We start from the raw sequence: 19231 nt of genomic DNA, 5'->3' as shown, positions 1-19231 counted from the left end.
TAGATTGATCTGATATTGCTGCAGAATTAGTGTGTTTTGTTTTTACTGTTCTCTGAAAAACTTAAGTGCAGTAAAGCACAGTGAAGTAATGTTTATTTTCCCAATCTTAGGTCATTAGTAAATTACTTGAGTTAAAAGGAATGCTGGTCATCATCTTGTGTCAGGTTCTTAATTTGTAGATTCAGCTTGCCATCCAGGAACTGTAATTCGGCTTTATTCTGTGTTTTAGTGCATTTCTCATCCATGTTTTATAGAGCGCAATCAGTGATAACTTCACCACAGCTGTTGTTAGAAGTGTCAAGGATCCAGTAGATGGTCTTGCCTTATTTTGACAGGTTAGTTCCTACACAGCTGAATACCTAGGGAGGTGGTAGAGGGAAGCCGGTTACCTTCTGCTTCCATTTTGTTCAGGGTACTGAAGGCCAAGCATGGTGATTAAATATATAGACAATTGCCCAGTCCAAGTCCACTGTCACAGTGAAAAAGTTTCATCACATGCTTAAATGGAATTTAATGAAATGCAATGCATTTTACTCTGTATCTATTGCCTCCTGTTCTGTCACTGGGCTCCATCAAGAGTCAAGCTCCCTTTTCTTTATTCACTGCATCTGGTGTTTACAAATGGTGATGAGATCCACATGTGCCCTCTCTTCTTCAGGCTGAACCACGGCAGCTCTCTCAGCTTTTCCTTAAAGGGGACAGACTTCAGCTCCTTTGGCATGTTTGTGGCTCTTCCCTGGGCTCTCTCCAGTAGCTCCTTGTCTCTCCTGGACTGGAGAGTCCAGAGCTGTGCAAAGCACTTCAGGTGTGGCCTCATGGCTAGGGGCGGGATTGGGATCCCACCGTGTCCCACTGGCAGCACTCCCAGTCACCCCCCTCAGGAGCCTCTTTGCCTTTTGGGCACAGGGCACACCACCAGTGCCATTTGCACGTTGATGTCCTCAGGCGCTCCAGGCCCTTCCCTGCCAAGAGGAGATGGATCCCACAGGAATGCAGTGCAGGGGCCTCCCTGGCTGTGGGAGCTCTCTGCCAGCAGGGCTGGGGACCCATGTGGGCTGTGGCATAAGAGTCTGTGGGGCTGCCCCAGCACTGCAAGAGGACATTGCTCCAGAGCTTGTGGAGATACTCAAGTCTGGTGCTGGTGTGTGTGGGGGAAGGATTGAAAGCGGGGGACTGGGATGGGCGCAGTAAGACTCGGAGGTGGAGGGCGTGGGAAGCCCATGTTTTGGCCCCTGGCACACAGATGCTTTGCTTGCATGCCAGTCTGCTTCTTGGGTGGCTCCTGAAGTCCCGGAATGCATGGAGTTCAGAGCTTTGCTCTCCAAAAAACGCCAAGCCAAGGTGTGCAGGTCAGCAGACAGTCCCCAGCAGTATCTTTTGTGAAGCCTGAACCCAGCCCTCTCCTGTGTTCCAGCCATGGCAGTGGGGTTTGGGGATGGAGGAGCTGGGCTGCTGCTGGATGGAAGTGTCAGAGGAAGGCTCAGAGGGCTGTGACAGGAGTATGACTGAATTCATTTGGGCGTGCAGGCACCAGGAGGGAGAGGGTTGTCAGCATGGCCTGTCTCCATAGACCTGGCTTTGCTTCAGGTCATCATTCAGGCTGATGGCCACAGAGCTTGGGCAGCGATGCTCTGGTGCTTGGGGAGTTCAAGTGAAAGGGGCTTTGTTGCAGCATTTATATAAAGAAATTCACAGCACATTCCCCTTTTGTTCTCCTACGCTACCAAGGCACTTTAGGAAGCATTGTCTGAAGTTGCTTTCTTTGGTTTTGAGAAAATCATGCTCTGAAAAGCTTCTGGATCTTTGTTCAGGGTCCACAAAGCCAATGGTTTTCCAGCCCCAGCACAGTGAAGAACCCCAGTGGAGAACCCCAGCCAGCAACTAAGATCCATGCACCCACTTACCACCCCTTCCCACTGGGGAAGAGTATTGGAAAGAAAAGAATAAACCTTTTGGGTTGAGATAAGAACACTTTAATAATTTTAAAAATACCAATACTATTATGACTAATAGTAATAGGAATGAAAAAGAGAGCGATAAAATAACACCTCCACCTAATTAGTGTATTCACATGCAATATACGAAGGGGTTGTGAGAGCCGCTGCTTTCCTGCTCCGGCCAGCCTCTGGATGTTCATTCCAAGAGCAGCAGGGCCATAAGCCGCGCCCCCAGCACGTGCGAGGGGATGGCAGGTGCAGCGGCGGGGCCGGCCGAGCGCTGCCTGCAGCCTATGGGGCAGCGGTCTCGGAGCTCCTTGGGGCTCTCCCTCGGTCCCTCGGCGGCCGCCCCCTGCTCCTGGCCGCGGGACGGCGGGGGGGCCGCGGGCGCAGCCGGTAGCGCCAGTGCGGGGCTGTGCCGTGCCCGGCCGCGGCGCTCTGCTGGCAGCCGGGCGGGCCGACCTCGTACTCCTGGTAGTCGTCGTCCGCCCTGACCGTGTGCAGGATGCGGCCGAAGCGCTGCCTGCAGAGCGGGCAGGCGGCGCGCACGGCGGCCCACTGCCGGATGCAGGCGAAGCAGAAGGTGTGCAGGCAGGTGCCCACGTGGGCCGCGTTGTCCACGTCGCCCAGGCAGATGGGGCACAGCCCGGCCGCCGCTGGCTCCCGCTGGCTCCCGCTCGAGCCGGCCGGCGTGGCTGAGCCGCTCTCCTGCAGAGCCTCCTCGGCACCGCGCGCCATGGGCTGCCAAGAGACGGGCCGAGTGCCGCAGCTGCTGTGGCGCCATGAACCACAGCAGAGAGAAGGGCCAGGAGCGTGGGCAGAGATGGGAGAGAGGGGGGCCTCCCGAAGGGTCTCGGTGTGGAGCAGAGAGAGGAGAGAGGAACCTCCCGAAGGGTCTCGGTGTGGGGCAGGGAAAGGAGAGAGGGACCTCCCGAAAGGTCTCGGTGTGGGGCAGAGAGGGCCCTCCCTCCCTCTCCTCGCAGGGAAAGAAGGCCTTACTGGAAAGTGACGGAGCAGCCCCTCAGCTGCCTTCCACAGGTGCCTCCCCCTCCGTTCCCCTCAGGCACGCTGCCCCCCATTCCAGGAGAAATCTCCCTTCCACTGCTCCTGCCCAGGCAGCGGGACTCAGCTGGCACAGGGTACCTGCAGAGGCCGGTCGGGGACGGAGGAAGTGGCCGGGAGCCCTCAGTGGTGCCGTGGGGCACTGCCAGTGCAGGGCCTGGGTCCTGCTGAAGGCCGCACACTGAGCCAGGTGTGCGAGCACAGGAGCCTGTGGCACCCGGCTGTTGGCTGTGAGCACAACAAACCGCCCAGAGGGAAAAGACCCCGCGCCATGGCATTTCCGATGTCTTTTGGTGGTCTTAAACCCCACAGTTTGTGAGGTCCTGGAGTGAGTCTGGTGCTGCTGCATCTTTTCCAGGGTGAACTGTCCCAGCTCTCTCAGCTTTCCCTCACAGGAGACGCTCCAGTTCCCTCACCTTCCCTGGGCTCTCCCCAGTAGCTCCTCATGTCCCGGGGGCCGGAGAGCCCAGATCTGGGCTGGCGGGGCAGGGGAGAGGGCAGGATCCCCCCGTGTCCCGCTGGCAGCAGCCGCAGTGACCCTGGCAGGGCACGGGGGCACTCACAGCGGCCGCGTCCCTCCTGGGCCTCTCTGCTTGAGCCTCCTTGGTTCATGGGGTTATTCCTCCCCAGGTGCAGCGTTTGGAATCTCCTTTTGTTAACTGCATGAGGTTCCTGTTGGCCCCTTTCTCCATCCGTGTAAATAAAATCGTTAAAAGAAAACAACTGTTTTGAAGAACACAAGTGATAAAACAGTAATAAGAATGTCTAGGTTAAAAGGTATAATAAAGGGGAGAGAACTATCTTTTCCTTCAAGGAAGACCAGGGGAAAGAAGAAGAATGTAGAATTTTCGTTCTTCACAAAGGCAAAGTGGTGAAGGAGTTTAGGTTCAGTCATATTCTCTGCAGGATGAAACAAAACAATTGCATTAGTATGTCATTGGTCTCTAGTATATTGTATATAGGTAAATATATAAATACATACATACATACCGAAAATGTAATCTGTTGATGGGTGAAACTCTCTTCAGTGAGAAAGTTGTGCATTTTGTGTTAAGAAGTACCCCAATATGTCCATCTAAGTGTAAATCCTATGTGAGACAAGGCATTTTTAACCTACTAATTAACAACTTATAAAGATTGTGTCCTGTGTCCTGCAGAAATTTGCATTAAGGCGGGAAATTTATCTTAGCTCATTTAAAGTTAAAGCACATATTTTGCAATAAAGATTTAATTTTAAAGATGATAAGACTTCAGGTAGCACGCAACACAAGAATAGCCTGTTGACGGTTTATAATAATTAGGGTGATTTAAAAACATTTTAATGAAAGCTTTATCTTAGGAAGTCAAAGTGAATGATTAAAGAAAAAGTGTTTTGAACAAACAAACAAACAAAAAAATGTGTTTTAACAAAAAGAAGGGAAGGGAAAAGCCTGCATTGTCAATATAATTTTTCCTATGTTTCTTTCTTTGCTTGAATGAAACAAAATTCTGTTGCTGTGAATGATCCGTCTTTTTTTTTATTAGAGTTTAAATTGAATGCAATCTCTATTTACATTGAGCTTTTCTTTTTGTCTATCATATTTGTTGTTGGAATCTCATATTTTCTAGGAACGAGTTCAATTTTCCATGACTTTTGGCAGATATTTCTCTAGGATCTTTAGTGAAAGTGATGTATTTCTTGATAACCCAAGGCTTGCTAAAAGGGACTTTGCTTCCCATCAATGAGTCTGTTTTTTCGTTCAAGAGTTTTGGTCAACAGAAACATATTCCATTTCTTCCAAAAATATCTGAGGGTAGTTTCACTCATTTTGAATGCATGCTAAAGTCAATTAGTTTTTGTTTGGTTCAGTTGCTCTCTTCTCTTTGCAGTAGGAGAAATACATAATGCTCTGGTTTCACTTCTTTGAAACCTGTTTTTGGAAGTTACATATTTATTTGCTTTAATAGTTTAACCTAGTTAAACTAGTTCCAACATAGTAACTGTTATAGTTTTGTTTTAAATAGATTTTATTCCTAAATGTTTTTACTGGTTTTGTGCTTAACTTACCACTTCCCTACCCTGGTAGGAACATTTGAGGAGTTTAGTTCATAGGCCTACAAGATGCCTTATAGCAAGAGCATGTCAGTGTCTTCACTGGAAAAATGATTTTATTAATAAATAAAACAAGTAGGTTTTATTTATTAGAGGAAAAATGTAGAGAATTCTACAGTTTCTGTCTGTCAGAAATGTCAGGCATTTTGTTCTTCTGTCTCTTCCTCTACTACCATTTCAAACCTTGACAATCTTTGTTACAAAGCCTCTCTTCCCAGTGCCTCAAAACAGCTTCAGCACAGCACTGTTCACAGTGTTCACATGGTTTCTGTCACATAAGACTGACAGAAACACTTCCTTTTGTAGTTCCTTCAAAATGGATGCCTTTTCTCTGCATTATTCCTGGCAGGTTTGCCTCTCTTTTTTGAGGGTTGGAGGTATGGGATTTTGGCGGGAGGGGTGTTTGAGGTTTTTTTCCCTTTTTTCCTCTTTTTTTCCTTTTTTCCTTCCTTTTTTTCCTTTTTTTTCCCCCTTTGTTTGCACTTAGTTTGGTGGTGTGGTTTTTGGTTTTGTACATCTTTGTGTGGTTTTCTTTTGTGTTTGTATGGGTTTCTGTTTGTTTTTGTTTATTTTTGTTTTGTTTTTTGTTTGTTTTGTCTAAATTTTGTTGTTTGGGTTTTTCTTAATATCACAATGCTTCTTTGCTTACTTAGTTTAGATTTAAATAAAACACAGTGTTTGGTAAAACATTGCATAGCTAGTTTCATTCCTTTCCGTCTTCTGTTAAGAGGTAAGCTCCATAAATAGCTGCAAATTACTAAAAAATTGTGATTTTTTATTACCTTTTAAAATACATGATAGAACTCCATAATTTCTTTTACACTATTATTTTTCTGCTGTTCTTTTTCTTGCTCTGTAATAGAATTTGAATAGTAGAGTCTTGAAAAAATTAATTTAAGGACAGGAAAAAAATGCTGTCTTTTCCTCTTTCCACTTTAGAAATCAGGACTTATATCTGGGGCAGGAAACTGAAAATTGAATATATTCCAGTCAATTCTGACTATGGTTTTCCTTGTGGCAATAATAAATAAGCCTTTCTTTTGTCCAGTTTCTTCTTCTGTGTTATGAGGAAGAAACACAAGTATTTGAAAAGCATTCTGAAATTCCTGGAAGGAAGTTGCATAAAACTACACATTTTTCACTATTCATTGGAAGGTATGTAGGCAAATATTGTTCTACTTTTCTGAGCAGAATTAAAAGTGAAATGCCTCAAGCTTGATGGAACAATGATTTTGGCAAAAAGAAAAAAAAAAGTAGATTGAGAATCTACATTAAATCTGTTTGGTCTTAATTTTTGTAGCAGAATCTACATTAAATCTGTTTGGTCTTAATTTTTGTAGCCTTATCATCTGTGAATTTTCAGTTACGAATAATGCTTACCAGTTGAAGCAATGAGATTATTGATTTCCAAAGATCTGTTAATTCATCCTGCTGTTTCACTCAGCATTTAGAAAAGCTACAAGATATACGTGAGTGATGAATTTTGGGCATCTCAGTCTTGAAAAAAATTAGCCACGCTTCTGCAAGAATTTATCATAAGCTTTAGGGAAACTTGATGAATGTGATGGAGTTTTACATGCTTCACGAGACTTGGCCAGAACTTTTCCTTCTGACTGGAATTTCATTGCATTCTTCTTCCCCCAGATGGAAGTCATTATGTGTTCTGATTTACCATTGAGAGTTTAATTTGCTGACTTTAGCACCCTTAACACAAGGAATTGGATGCTAAGAGGTGAAACCTGAGTAAAAATGTAAAATGAAATTTTAGAACATCTCAAAATATTTAGAAAAAATATTTTCTGGACTTAAGTAATTTATTATTTTATTAATATAGGGACAAGTCACTGCTCCATTTTCTGTGCTGTTTAGGACAGAGCAGTGAGGAATGTCCAACAGTTCTAAGGTTTATACAGCAATAGTATTTAATTTTCATTATGATCAGTCTGTCAGCATTACCATCTGTGAATGTAACCATAGTTTTTAGTTGCAGCTAGACTTGGAGCTCTCTAAAAGTTTGAGTTGTGTGGAAAAAAGATTCCGTATACTCATCTGGTTATTTTGCCATGGATCTTCAACTATTTTTAAACCCAAACCTTAATTTGAAAAAGACTTCTGAAGGTCCAGTCAATAATTTGACTTGCTGTATCACACTAACTGGCAATGGTAGTTGTGAGACACATACTAATTGTGCCAGAAAATGGCCTTAAATAAGCAAATGGAATAATGGTTTATTTTAACTGATAAATAGCTATCCAAAATGAAAAAAAATTTACTGTTCCTCAGCCCATTTACTCATAACAGGTGCGTATCTTCCCCTTTAATCTGCAGTATGTCGAGTTCTAATTTGAAGTTTTCCCCAGGTGGTATGTTTTGAATGGAATTTTAAAATTGATATCCTATTGATTTTCTTTTGATTCTCGAGAATAGAGAAGGAATGTTTCCTTACTAGGTATCCTGTTATATTGTCTTCTTACCCTACAATGTGTTACAGCTCTCCCTTTGCTGTAATTAGTGAGCTAAGAATTCTGCAGTTTACCAAAATTGCTGTAGTTGGGTCATTTGTGAGTTCCTTTGTTATGTTTGATAATAGTAAACCTTTTGTTAGTAAATACATGACAATGACTGTAATGTTTGTATTAAAAAGATAACTGATGTAGTAATGTATCAGTATTAGGTATTGCACAACAAGAAGTTACTGCTTATAATTATATATATGTATATACATTCAAATATATGTACACACACATGTTATTGCACAGGCTTTTGGAGCTGCTATGGAATTGGTTAATTCTGGTCTGTTGTAGATGGAGATTAATTTCTTTAAAATAAATTCTAATTTTGCATGTTCAGAATCATTCAGTTTTAAAATATAGGAGTTGGTAGGCAGTACAAGATATGGTATAGAAGCTGTTATTTTATGGCTCCGAGGAAGTGAAGTCCAAAGGTACTAAGGAAAGAACAGAGAGCTAAGAGAAAGATGGAGCAAGAGCAGTTGGCACAGCAGAGAGGTAATGTCTCCAGGGAGAGAGTTCCTCTTGTATGGAATCAGTGATGGGCGGAGAAGTGAATGTAAGCAAAACAGCGGAAAGATTCAAGCTAGACATACAGACTGAAATCAGAATAAAGAAGAAGAGGTTAATAGCGACTTTAATAGTGACTTAATCTTTCAAGAGCTAAGAGTAATGCCCTTAAAGATACCACTAAATGATAAAGAGGAAGAAGGGCTGTGAAGTGGAATATTTAAAAAAATACAGGGGTTTCTTTAGTTGTGTCTTGTCACACTGTTTCTGTTTCTTTCAAAGTAATGGGAGAAAAATGACCACATTTTTGTAATGGTAACTGGTGCTGATGGAATAAATTCTACCTAATACAAACAGTCTTTTTTGTAAGAATGCTTAAGTAGCATTATGTGTAAATGTAAAATAAATTAGAAATAGGAATTAAGGAAAAAAGCCATATATTTTTTAAGGCCCCATTTAATATTGAACTCTTTAAAAATATTGCATATTATTTGCTTATGTATATATGAATACAAATAATGAATTTAAGAGGAAATTTGTTTTCTGTTGTATAAAAAAGACCTTAAAGAATGGTATTTTGCATTTGTATATTTGTTGTGTGTGACTGAATGTGTCAGAGAAAAGAGTACTGTCTATGATTTACCAAAAGAAAGCTTGCTTTCTCAATGCTTGTACAGATGGTTAACTGCTACCAAAGGTTTCTGCAACACTGCTTACAGGTTGCCAGAAGGTTCCTGTGAAAATACATCACAGCCTGATTCCATAGCGAAGGACAGTTACTGTTACCAAGATTTATTAAATCCTGTCCTCCTAGCAAACAGTACCTATCAAGCACTTCTACAGTCGGTCCAGAGTAAGCAGTTCCAGTCACAGCACCTTTAAAATGTTTTTTATCAAAATGTGGTTTTTTCATTGTTTGGACATGCTTCATTGAAAGTATTGCAAGAGTGGGATATAGTGCATGAAATAATTTGTTGCGTATAGTTGAAGCTGGTAAGAAGAATCTAAATAGTTTAAAATGTTTATTGCCACTGTTCTCTGAAGAAAGCTTTAGTCATTATAAACTTAGTCATTATAGGAGGGAGCACCACTGAAAAATAACGTGATTAAATAATTTTAGGGCATGCTTTGTACATTGAGACTTACATAATGTAAAGAAGGTTACCAGCCTAATGCTTGCCTCATCATCCTGCTAATTTGTTGCTTTCATAACTGTTTTGCAAAAATCCATTTTCTCTTTACAAAGTAGAGAATTTTCCATGGTTTCCTGTGACTGTTAGCCTCCACATGATGTCCCACAGGTGTGTAGTTTACCTACATTGTGCAGTTGCAATGTGAATTAGGTAATGCTTTCTTTCTGAAATGATTATGTAAGTGAAGGGAAAATATCCTAATGAAGTGCTAATTCTCCTTCAAATTAAAACTTTGGAAGACTTAAATAAAATAGATTTCAGATACAGTGAAAATCACATTTTAATTGACAAAATCCAATATTTAGTGCAAAATGTTCAAAATCCTTCAGATGATTTCAAGCTTAGTGTGCTGAATATTTTAACGCAGTAAGTAGTATAACAGCTAATGTTTTGGTGGGGAAGATGCTTTTGTGAACAAAGACATCAGTTCATATCTTACAAGATGCATCAGAGGTATATTTCATTGAACTAAAAGGTAAAAATGCAAATCACAAAGACTGACTGTGGCCATAGATTTTTGTGCTTAAAACCATGGTTCTAAGAAATACTACTCTTCTGCTACTAGTCAAATAATGAGCCGTCTATTTACTTTCTGTTGTAGCGAAGTGTGATATTCTCTGCAGGTGTTTTTATATTAGTTTTAAAAATCCCAGAATTCATTTTATGAAAAAGCTTTTAATCATTAAATATTAATGATGAAAAGCCAGAAAGACCTTTAAGTCATACACTTCCTAATGATATAAATAATGTTTTATAAAAACTGTTCTTAGGTATGTCATGTATTTTAGAATGTGCTCAAGTGTGTGTTTAAGTTAATATATATAAGTCTAGTAGCTTCTTGTATATTCTTTTATATTTTCCTGAATCAGAGTACAAAATGGGAAAAAAGAAGAAATTTATTTATTTATTTTTTAAACTACAAAATAATTATTCTCTTTTCCATTCACAAATAGCATGTGTTTGAAAAAATTCTTTTGGCTGCATATGTCTCTCCTAAGTGATTTTCTCATGTAACAAATATATTTCACATATATTTCTGCCAATTAGTTGCTGCAACTTTTTTCTTTCAATTCGTTCTGTAAAGGTTTGTCCTTACTAATAAATTTTAGTTGAATTGCTTACCTTCAAGCTGTATATATATGACAGGATAAATAATAATCATAGTAGTGGTATCATTGGTAATGTTAATAGTAAGAATTTAATAGTAAGAACTGTGAAGACGTTTCATTCTCATAAGTATTCTGATTGTCATAGTAGTATTTGATTGAAGAGTAAGTATCAAACTAATTCTGGTTTATATAGAAAATAGTTTCCAGTACAAAGGTAGTGACATTTTTCTATGGCAACATCAACTGCCTTTTACATAATAGTCAAATTACTTGGATTTTGCATTTACTTAAAAAAAATACAAGTTTTCCCAGAAAAAAAAAATCACTGAGTACTTTAGTAGACAGCATTTTGTGTTTTTCCCGGCAGCCTGCTTCAACAGAATCATATTTAGTTTTGTTTAGGGAGAATTTTTCAGTCATTTTTTCAAGTTAGGAGTAGGAAGTGACATAACTGCCAGCTACAAATCAGTCAAATGAGAAATTAATTGAAAGCAGTAAAAACCATCACCACCAAGAATGAAAGATCCTCCAGGCAGCAGTTTTTGTGTTTGTAGTGGGTTTTTTCCTTGAAATATTTGAGAAAATATTAGTAGAAATTATTTTCAGAGCATGTCTGCTCATGTAGTCTGATCTGATAATTCCAAACATTTCCACCCTTCAATGCCTAGAAGCCTGACTTCTGTTTTTTTGGGCAGTGATACACTGTTGAGCATGATGTTGCTTTTGACACAAAAGTATACTTTGAACTTGAAAATTAAAAAAAAAATCGACTGTATTTCTAATACCTGCCCTAGGTTTGTTAATTCCTTTGTAGTTTCCATTAAAATGAAATGGAAACTGATCAAAGATTACTGAAAGACAGAAATTGTGTCCCATTTAGATGTGATTTGAGTCTTTTAATACCTTATTATCATTCCAGCATAGGATACATTTTATTTCTTGATGTATTTTCTTCCTAAATGCTTCAGTGCTTACTTAAGTAATTATTTTCTGTCAAGGCACTGGAAGTCTTGGTGTTTAACAGCAAAATTTTGGCTTTAACCATCGTTTCTTACTGGTCTGTCGCAGCAGGGCTCAAATGTGAAAAGATTTTGTGTGTTAAAGGGAATGAAAATCCACTGTTGCTTGTCTTTATTTTACAAATTTGAATTTTGAAAATTAAAAATATTACTGTGGATTTCTATGCACTTTTCCAGTATACAGAAATGTCTTCATTGTTGGGTTTTTTTTTTTTACTTCTCATTTTGTCTAATCAAGGACTCTCTGACTGGAACATACTATTTCAAATATGTTTTGAGTTTTTTATAGGGTGTGTATGTAAGTGTGTATATGCACACTATGTTGTTTGAAAAGGGAGCAGTCACATGGTATTTTGGATAGGAACTATAATTAAAGACAGCTGCATAAAATAAAAGTTCGTCTTGATTTTTTTTTCTTCTTTCCAGTTCATCCTCCATTAGATGGCAGTGTTGTGAATATGCAGCATATCAATGTTGACATAATGAAAAGAAAGCAAACATTTTTAACACATCTCAGATGCTTTTCCATTATATATCTTATGAATTTCAAGAGGAAGAAGGGTGAACTAGAAATGATAGATGGAAATAGTAGATAAAGAAATTTGCATTTAGTGCACAGAAACGTAGCTAGTAGGAAAGTTGCATTCAGTCCTTCATGTGTCTCAGCTTGTTTAAAAAAAGGTAATAAAACTAGTTGTAGTAAACCATAAAGCCAGGCCATGCGTTTACCAGGTTTTTCTATACATCTCTTCTTACCTGAAAGAAAATAGTGTTTCAGTTTTGTGCTTTAACAGAGTTATTTAGCTATAGCCAAGTTCTTTCAAAGTTTTTTCATATAAGACTATGTTTTAGCCAATCAATTAGCTTTCAATTTGAAGAAAAAATTGCTGAGGTTTTTGTGGCAAGGTTTTGGTAGTGTAGAGTTGCTTTAGCAGTAGCTAATATCAGAACAGATCAGGAGCAGTCCATACACTGGACAGAGCCAAATCTGACTCCAAAATTAATGAAAGCTGACCCTGTCAGTGACTCCGGTGGCATTCATGTGATAGCAGATTTAGAAAAAATAAAAATCATTCTGCAGCAGCTGTGAGAGAAAGGAGTGAGGAAAATGTGAAAGAAATGTTCCTTCAGACACCAGTCAGGAGTGAAGTAAACTGAAAAATGAGTGTGAGGGAAGGTGGTTTTAGTTTTGTTCTCATTTATCACTGTCATAATCTTTTATTAATTGACATTAAATGAAAGTAATTTCCTCAAGAGAAGTCAAAGATGGTAGTTGGTCAGTGATCTGCCTGCCCTTATCTAGACCCATGGCATTTTCCATCTTATTTTCTCACTCTGTCCTGCTGAGGAGGGGAAAGGGGAGAGCAAGTTGATGGACAACTGGCAGTCAGCCAGGATTAACCCACTGTAGTAGTTTATGTGCTGTAGATATATTGATTTACTTAATGTAGTTGCCTACTGTCAAGTATTTTTGAGAGCTGGGTACAATGACTTTAATCTGAAAATTGGCTCAGCATTTACAGTATTTCAAGTGGAGGCTCCTCTCCATTTTCATGACCATTAAGATTTTATTCAAATAGGACTAAAATATTCTACTCACATGCATAAGAAAAACAATGCAAAAATTCTTTGGATGACTAAAGTCAGGGATTAGATTAAATTTGATGAAGAAAGTATTGCATGAGATTTTAGAGTCTTCACTGTACAGTGGATTGGATTACATGGATATAGCACACCCTCCAGATTTCAGACATAATACTCCTCTCTCTTGCTTCCTTTTTACTCTTTGGCAAAAAAAGATGGGAAAAACGATAACTTCATGTGGTACTTGAATGCATTTATGTTTTGAAGAGTGAAGTGCTGGGACTGCAAATGCTTGTAAAAACCTTTGGATCAACAGGATACTACATGAGTTATTTTTAAAAGTAAAATTCTGATGCCATTCAAGATATGTGCAGTCTCTGGATTCAAGGTGGCAAGGTTTGCTTAAAATTGTCAAAACCAGCTAATACAGTGGAAAGAATGCTGTAGTTTCCTTTTGTTCTTAACCCATAGGAATTAATGGAACAAAGGAGTGTCCTTAAGTACTTTTGAGAATCCTAGTGTGACACATTTGTTCAGGTAGTGTTTTCTCTTGAATAATCCTTTCCTCTTTAAAACTGATGAAATGCGAAAAAGGAAAATTGCAACTACAGTAGAATTGGTTTTTGCATGTTGAATTTTTTGTTCTGGGCTTTTAAAACTGCAAACTGTTGCGTGTCCCAGTACTTGTCACTTACAAATTCATCTCTTGTCTTGCAGTGTACTTGTAGGAGAGACATGGTGTCAATATCCATGGATGTCTTTGTGAGGAAGTTTCAACCAGACAGATACCAGCTGTGGAAACAGGGCAAGGATTTATATACCATTGATCATACAAAACCAACTCCTGAGTCAACACCTGAAGTAAAGATCTGGCTACAGAGAAGAAGGAAAATGCAGAACTTTCCCAAAAGGTATTTATGTTTCTTCACTGTCTATTTACTTGTCTTTAATATGATGGCAGTGTCCTTTCTGTTTCGTTTTCACCATTTCCTCTGATGTTTTGTTGGTTTTGGCCACAACAGATTTTATTTTCTCATAGTAGCAGTGAGGGTGTGGGGTTTGGAGCTATGTGGTTGTGCGTACATTGTTCTCTACCACATATGTTGCTGCTCGGGAACAGAAATAAGGGATTCTTACTTCTGAGAAGGAAGGGGGTTTGGTGTCCACCCAGGGCCTGGGGGCCATAATGTCCTTTTGTCTCAGCCTCATGGCTCTGGGCTGATTGGTTTAAATGAGCATTTTGTATGTAGTCACCTGTTTATATAAGTTGTTGTTATTAGTATTGTTGCTGTTACTGTAAATTTTCTTATCTCATTGCTGTTTCCAGTAAATTGTTATCTCAACCCATAATCTGTCTTTTCTCTCTCCCTTCTCTCACTGGAGGGACTGGAGGGAGGGGAATGGCTGCATGGATTTTAACTTTGAGCCAGGCTTAAACTATGTTGCATGTTTTCTTTTAATTTATTTCCTTTAGACAAAAATGGTTTTTCTGTTTTCTGTATTAAGATGAACCTGGGGACAAGCCAGTCTTTTTTCAGAGTGACTGAAAATTTGGCTTAAAAGTTTTGCGTGTACCTAAGAAAGTTAGTGATTATGGAGAACATCAAAATGCATTCAAGTGTTGCACTTAAAATCTCTCTTTAGTAAGTGTTACTCCAGTGTAATTTTCAAGGTGTGGATGGTTGCCATTGTTTCTAGAGAACTAGCAACCAAAAGACAAGGGAGAAGACTTCTAAGAGCTGACAAGGAGGTTAAACAGGAAGAGCTTATCATAAAGCTCTGATAGAATCCCACCAGCTGTTTCAAGTCTCTAGTAACAGCCTTAATCCTCACTGCTGTTTAACTTCAAGAACCCTCACTGCTGTTTAACTTCAAGGAGCTACTACTGCCTATTTGTCACGCTCTCACAGTGCTGCTGCCAAAACCTGGCTTGTCTACCACAAGTCAGTGGCAGATCATAAAAAGGGCTAAATCTCAGATGGTGGTGCTGACACCACTAGGAAATTTAGGAGAATAAAATTTCTCAGCTTGTCACTGAAACTATAAAAGATTTTATCTTATAAAACAGTTTTATATCTATTTTATTTAGATGCATTATGATTTTTGTTTGCATTGCACAAACATCTTTTGTACAATTGTGCTTTCCTGTCTTACTTAACAGGATCTTTATGGATTTTCTTCTTCATTATCTAACAAAGATCTACTTAATTTCTAGCCAAAGGTGGGCAGTTTTATTGGTATCTTGGTATATTAGTGCCGTTTTCAGAGGTGGAGATAATACTGATTTATTAAAGATCTTTTTCCTTCTTAAAATAATTTTACAGTGTAGTGGCTTTTGAAACTTGGTCTTAAACCAAACTTCCTAATTTTCTTTGAAGTTTATATATTTCTTGAGAAAGAGATAGGAAAGTCAATTGGTAATGTAAAGGACCAACTAGCACTGTAGTGGAATATTGTTACTGAAAATATAATACCAAGTTCGTTCTGTGTAAGGGTAGTTTATGAGGTAGAATCACTTTTTGAACAAGGACAACCAGTGAAGCAGCTGAACAAACAGTTGCTTAGTATATGTATGGTACTAACCTGGACTCACAGAGAGAGTATTCATTTTACTAAGTGAATACCATTTTCCCCTATAGTAGGATTCCCTGCATCCCTGCAGTGTAGATGCAAATTCCCACTTGGACCAGCATTGATCCATTTGGTAGTACCCTTATGGGTAGCTGGTTCTTAGTAAAAACAAAGACTTTCTAATAATTGTCTTGGAAGTTTTATCACAGAACACATGGACTGATTTATGCGCTTTGCTAAGCTAATAAATACTTTTCCAGCGCTGGTTAAATCTTGAGTCGGCTTTTGTTCAGGCATGGTAACAGTGTGCATTGCAGAGGAGGATCAGATGTTTATTCAGCTTCGTTTCCAGTGTAATGTGTCGGTTGAAAGTATCATTTTAATTATGGGAATAATACAGGTTCCAGCAAAGTGAAAATAAAAATACCGTCTATGGGAATCATCATGAATATAGTGACAGGGAGAGCTTATCTCTGACGTTTATGGCTGAAATCCATTGCTGCTATATAACATCTAATGACTGCGTGTAAAGAGTAATAATACTATCTGTTATTTACAATGTGAACTGATGGTTGTCTCATACTTCGGCAAATTTTCTGGAAATTGCTATTTTATAACGAGTGTGTTGAAAGATGCACATTTATAGACACAGAATAAAATGTAAGGGGTAGCAAAAGGTTTTTCTGGAGATGTGCTGAATCTAAGATGCAAGGTTTTTGTAAAACTCACTTAAAATTTTGTAAAATTCACCTGCCATAGTAGTGCTTTTGTCTCTAATGCGTTATGAGCTTTGAAACCTGCTGTATGATGATGTTAAATATACCTCTTGTGTCACACAGTTGAATTTGAAACTGGACTGATTTCCAATTATATTTATTCTGAGCCTATAAATTATGAACCTGTTTCGAACGGGTTTGCCATTTGTCCTGCCTTAAGCTTTCCCATGTACTTCTGAGGGTGCAAAAACTTAGGCCCAATTTTTAATTTCAACCTTTTTTTATTTTTAAACACAGGATAATTATATATATTGCTTGATATTGTAGCCTTTCAAAATATTTGGTGATCATAATTTTTACCTTTTTCAGATGCTTGTTGGTTCTGTTAAAACTAATTTTAAAACTTCCAAACAGATCAGCTCTTATGAGGATACTCAGACTAGTGTTTTATTAGCACTAGGGTTTGGAAATACCACCTGATTTTTGTGCAGAGAGCTTTGTCTTCATTGTCTTCATTCATTTGTCTTCATTGAAAGGGTAGTTCTTTTTTGGGTTCAAAAGAATGATTTATTAAAAAGCTAGTTTTTAACCAGCTAGTGCTAGTTAACTAATTGTTACTTAAAGACCGTTTTACTTTTAAAGTTTAACAATTTTGCCATGGAATGGTGATAAAAGATTAGAAGGTTAAATCCAATCAATTGTTAATCTATCACTTAAGAATTTGTAGCACTATCTCAACACAAAAAGATGAAAAATTGTCAGTTTTTAGCTACTTTTAGCAGGTGAAAGGGACATATATTGGTAGATGTTTTATCTTATCCAAGACAGACTTTCTACTCTGACAGCAATATCTCCTATAACAGCTTCCAGCACACCAGATCTCGATCTAAAAAGCTTAAAACTCCAGAGGACAAGAGAGTATCTGCTATGCTAGCTGATGCAGAAATCATAGTGACTGAAGCAACTACTGATGGCTTCAAGGTCAGTGAAGAACCAGAAAAAAAAGTGAGAGTGGTAAACATAGGACTGCCTTCTGGGAAAGAAGAAAACAGTGGTAGAATGCATCTGGATCAACATTTATTGGATCGTGTCAAGGTTGCAGGTGAGATAAGCACTGATTAGGTTTCGCATGTAAGTTGTAGGCTATTTATACTCTAATGCCACAAATCAGTGGATGTTAAACTAAAGTATTATCCTAGAGTAGCATACTAAAATACTTACACAGAGAGTTATTTATGCAAAGAAGATTGATATTCTGTAAGAAAGAGAAAATACAAAAGTTAATATTCTGAATTGAGAGTGATACCACCTGAACTCTTTTAATTTCGTGTTTTTTAAAGGAGCAAAAGGAGTGAAATTTTGTAAATTATACTTCTTCAGTGGACTCGTATGTGTTACAGCAAATGTTTTTGATATGGAAATGATACAGAATGTCTTATCACTATTCAAACAGTACAGAACATATATCTTGCAAGTATGCTACGTATATTTACATGATGAACCTGCAGATTTGAAGTGTTCAATACCTGTGGACAAAAAAGCTGTATTTTGAGCCTCCAGATTCCTTTTAATTTCCTTTGGACCTGTGTGAGCGCTATAAAGGTCTTGTCTATTTCACATTCCATTTTAGTTCTGATATAGTTCCTCATTTGTATTCATAAGGCGAACTGCAGTTTTAACTTTGAGTTTAGAAGTGGTCCTATTTTGTTTTATATTGCTACTGAAAATTCACTTTCAAATTGCATATAGACAGTATTTTAATTATTGTGAATATTAATGGTTTTGCTAGGGCTTATTTGGAGGTGATAATCACTATGATTCACATAAAGATAACAAGATATTGCAATGTGGAAGTTTAGAAATTCACCTGCATAAGTTATCTGGTGCTCTATCAAACCATTTCCAGGTCTGTTCTAAAAACTTTTTTTTTAAAGGTGCTGTTGCTTTACATCTTCCCACAACTTTTAAATAGAGGTTTGGAATGACCGCAGAGAAAATAGCTTTTAGTTAGCACCCATTCTATTGGCACTCATTGGCAAGGGGAGGAAAAGTAGAGAAAAGTGGAGAGCTGCCCTCTCTCCTTTGTCCTCTTAAAGGGCCTGGACCTTTGTAGGAAACTGGACATTTTTAGATATGATAGAAGCTCCAGTACTCATACTGAAAAAGGTGGTTTGCTCTGCGTTGTCTCTGGCTAATGTGTCCATTATTCTCAGTTGAAGCAGTGCCCAGAGATTACATTTTACTATTTTCTTTGTGTAACTAAATTTTATATTCATTTGACTTGAAAAGAATTTTTTCAGAGAAAACAAGTTCAAATAATCTTTGTAAAGAAAGAATAGCAAGGGACTTAACAGAAACTATATTCTCTAATATCACGTATGTGCTGCTGAATCAAAATTTACTGCAGTGTATGCCAGAGTTGTTCAGGGATATGCTTTTTGAGTGACCTCTCTAGCCCATTGTTCTGTCTTTCCAATGCAAGTATCAGCAGAGGAAGAATTTTTGTAAAGTAAAATCCACACAATTTCACTCTTCAATATCCGTATACAATTATGCTAATTTTTAAAAAATAAAACTATGTTAATTGCTTTTCATTTTTAGACTGATGCTGTTTTTTGAAAAATACTCTTGGTATCTATTTGAAATATGTCTTTGTAATTATAAACCATTAATCTTTGGTTATTTTCATTTTTAAACAAGCATAATAGGTATAAAATGCAGGGTATAAGGTTCAGTATACCAGCCTTTTATATTTTTTTCATTGACTCAAAGTGCATGTGGGTGATATAAGTAAAAACTAAGGAAGCTACATGAATATTGATTATTTTGAATTAAATGAAGACCTGCTATAATTCAAATGCAAAATACTGATTAAATGATCAAAACTATATTTCATACTCTAAACTCAAACCATTTACATTTAATTTA

General features: G+C 38.3%; 1 protein-coding gene across 2 annotated transcripts in view; it reads left to right on the top strand.

The window, feature by feature from the left end:
- KDM4C (lysine demethylase 4C) overlaps positions 1-19231 on the top strand; it is a 245496-nt gene that overhangs the window by 111271 nt on the left and 114994 nt on the right. For both annotated transcript variants that reach the window (XM_088156977.1, XM_088156978.1), the window contains 2 exons: positions 13734-13927; positions 17167-17405. In XM_088156977.1, coding sequence (XP_088013103.1) covers positions 13734-13927; positions 17167-17405 — 433 coding nt within the window. The remainder of the gene's footprint in view (positions 1-13733; positions 13928-17166; positions 17406-19231) is intronic.

Source organism: Sturnus vulgaris, chromosome Z (assembly GCF_052056855.1).
Source record: "Sturnus vulgaris isolate bStuVul1 chromosome Z, bStuVul1.hap1, whole genome shotgun sequence".
NCBI lineage: Eukaryota > Metazoa > Chordata > Aves > Passeriformes > Sturnidae > Sturnus > Sturnus vulgaris.
Note: the sequence above shows the minus strand (reverse complement) of the source record. Positions and strands in the feature narration are given on the sequence as shown.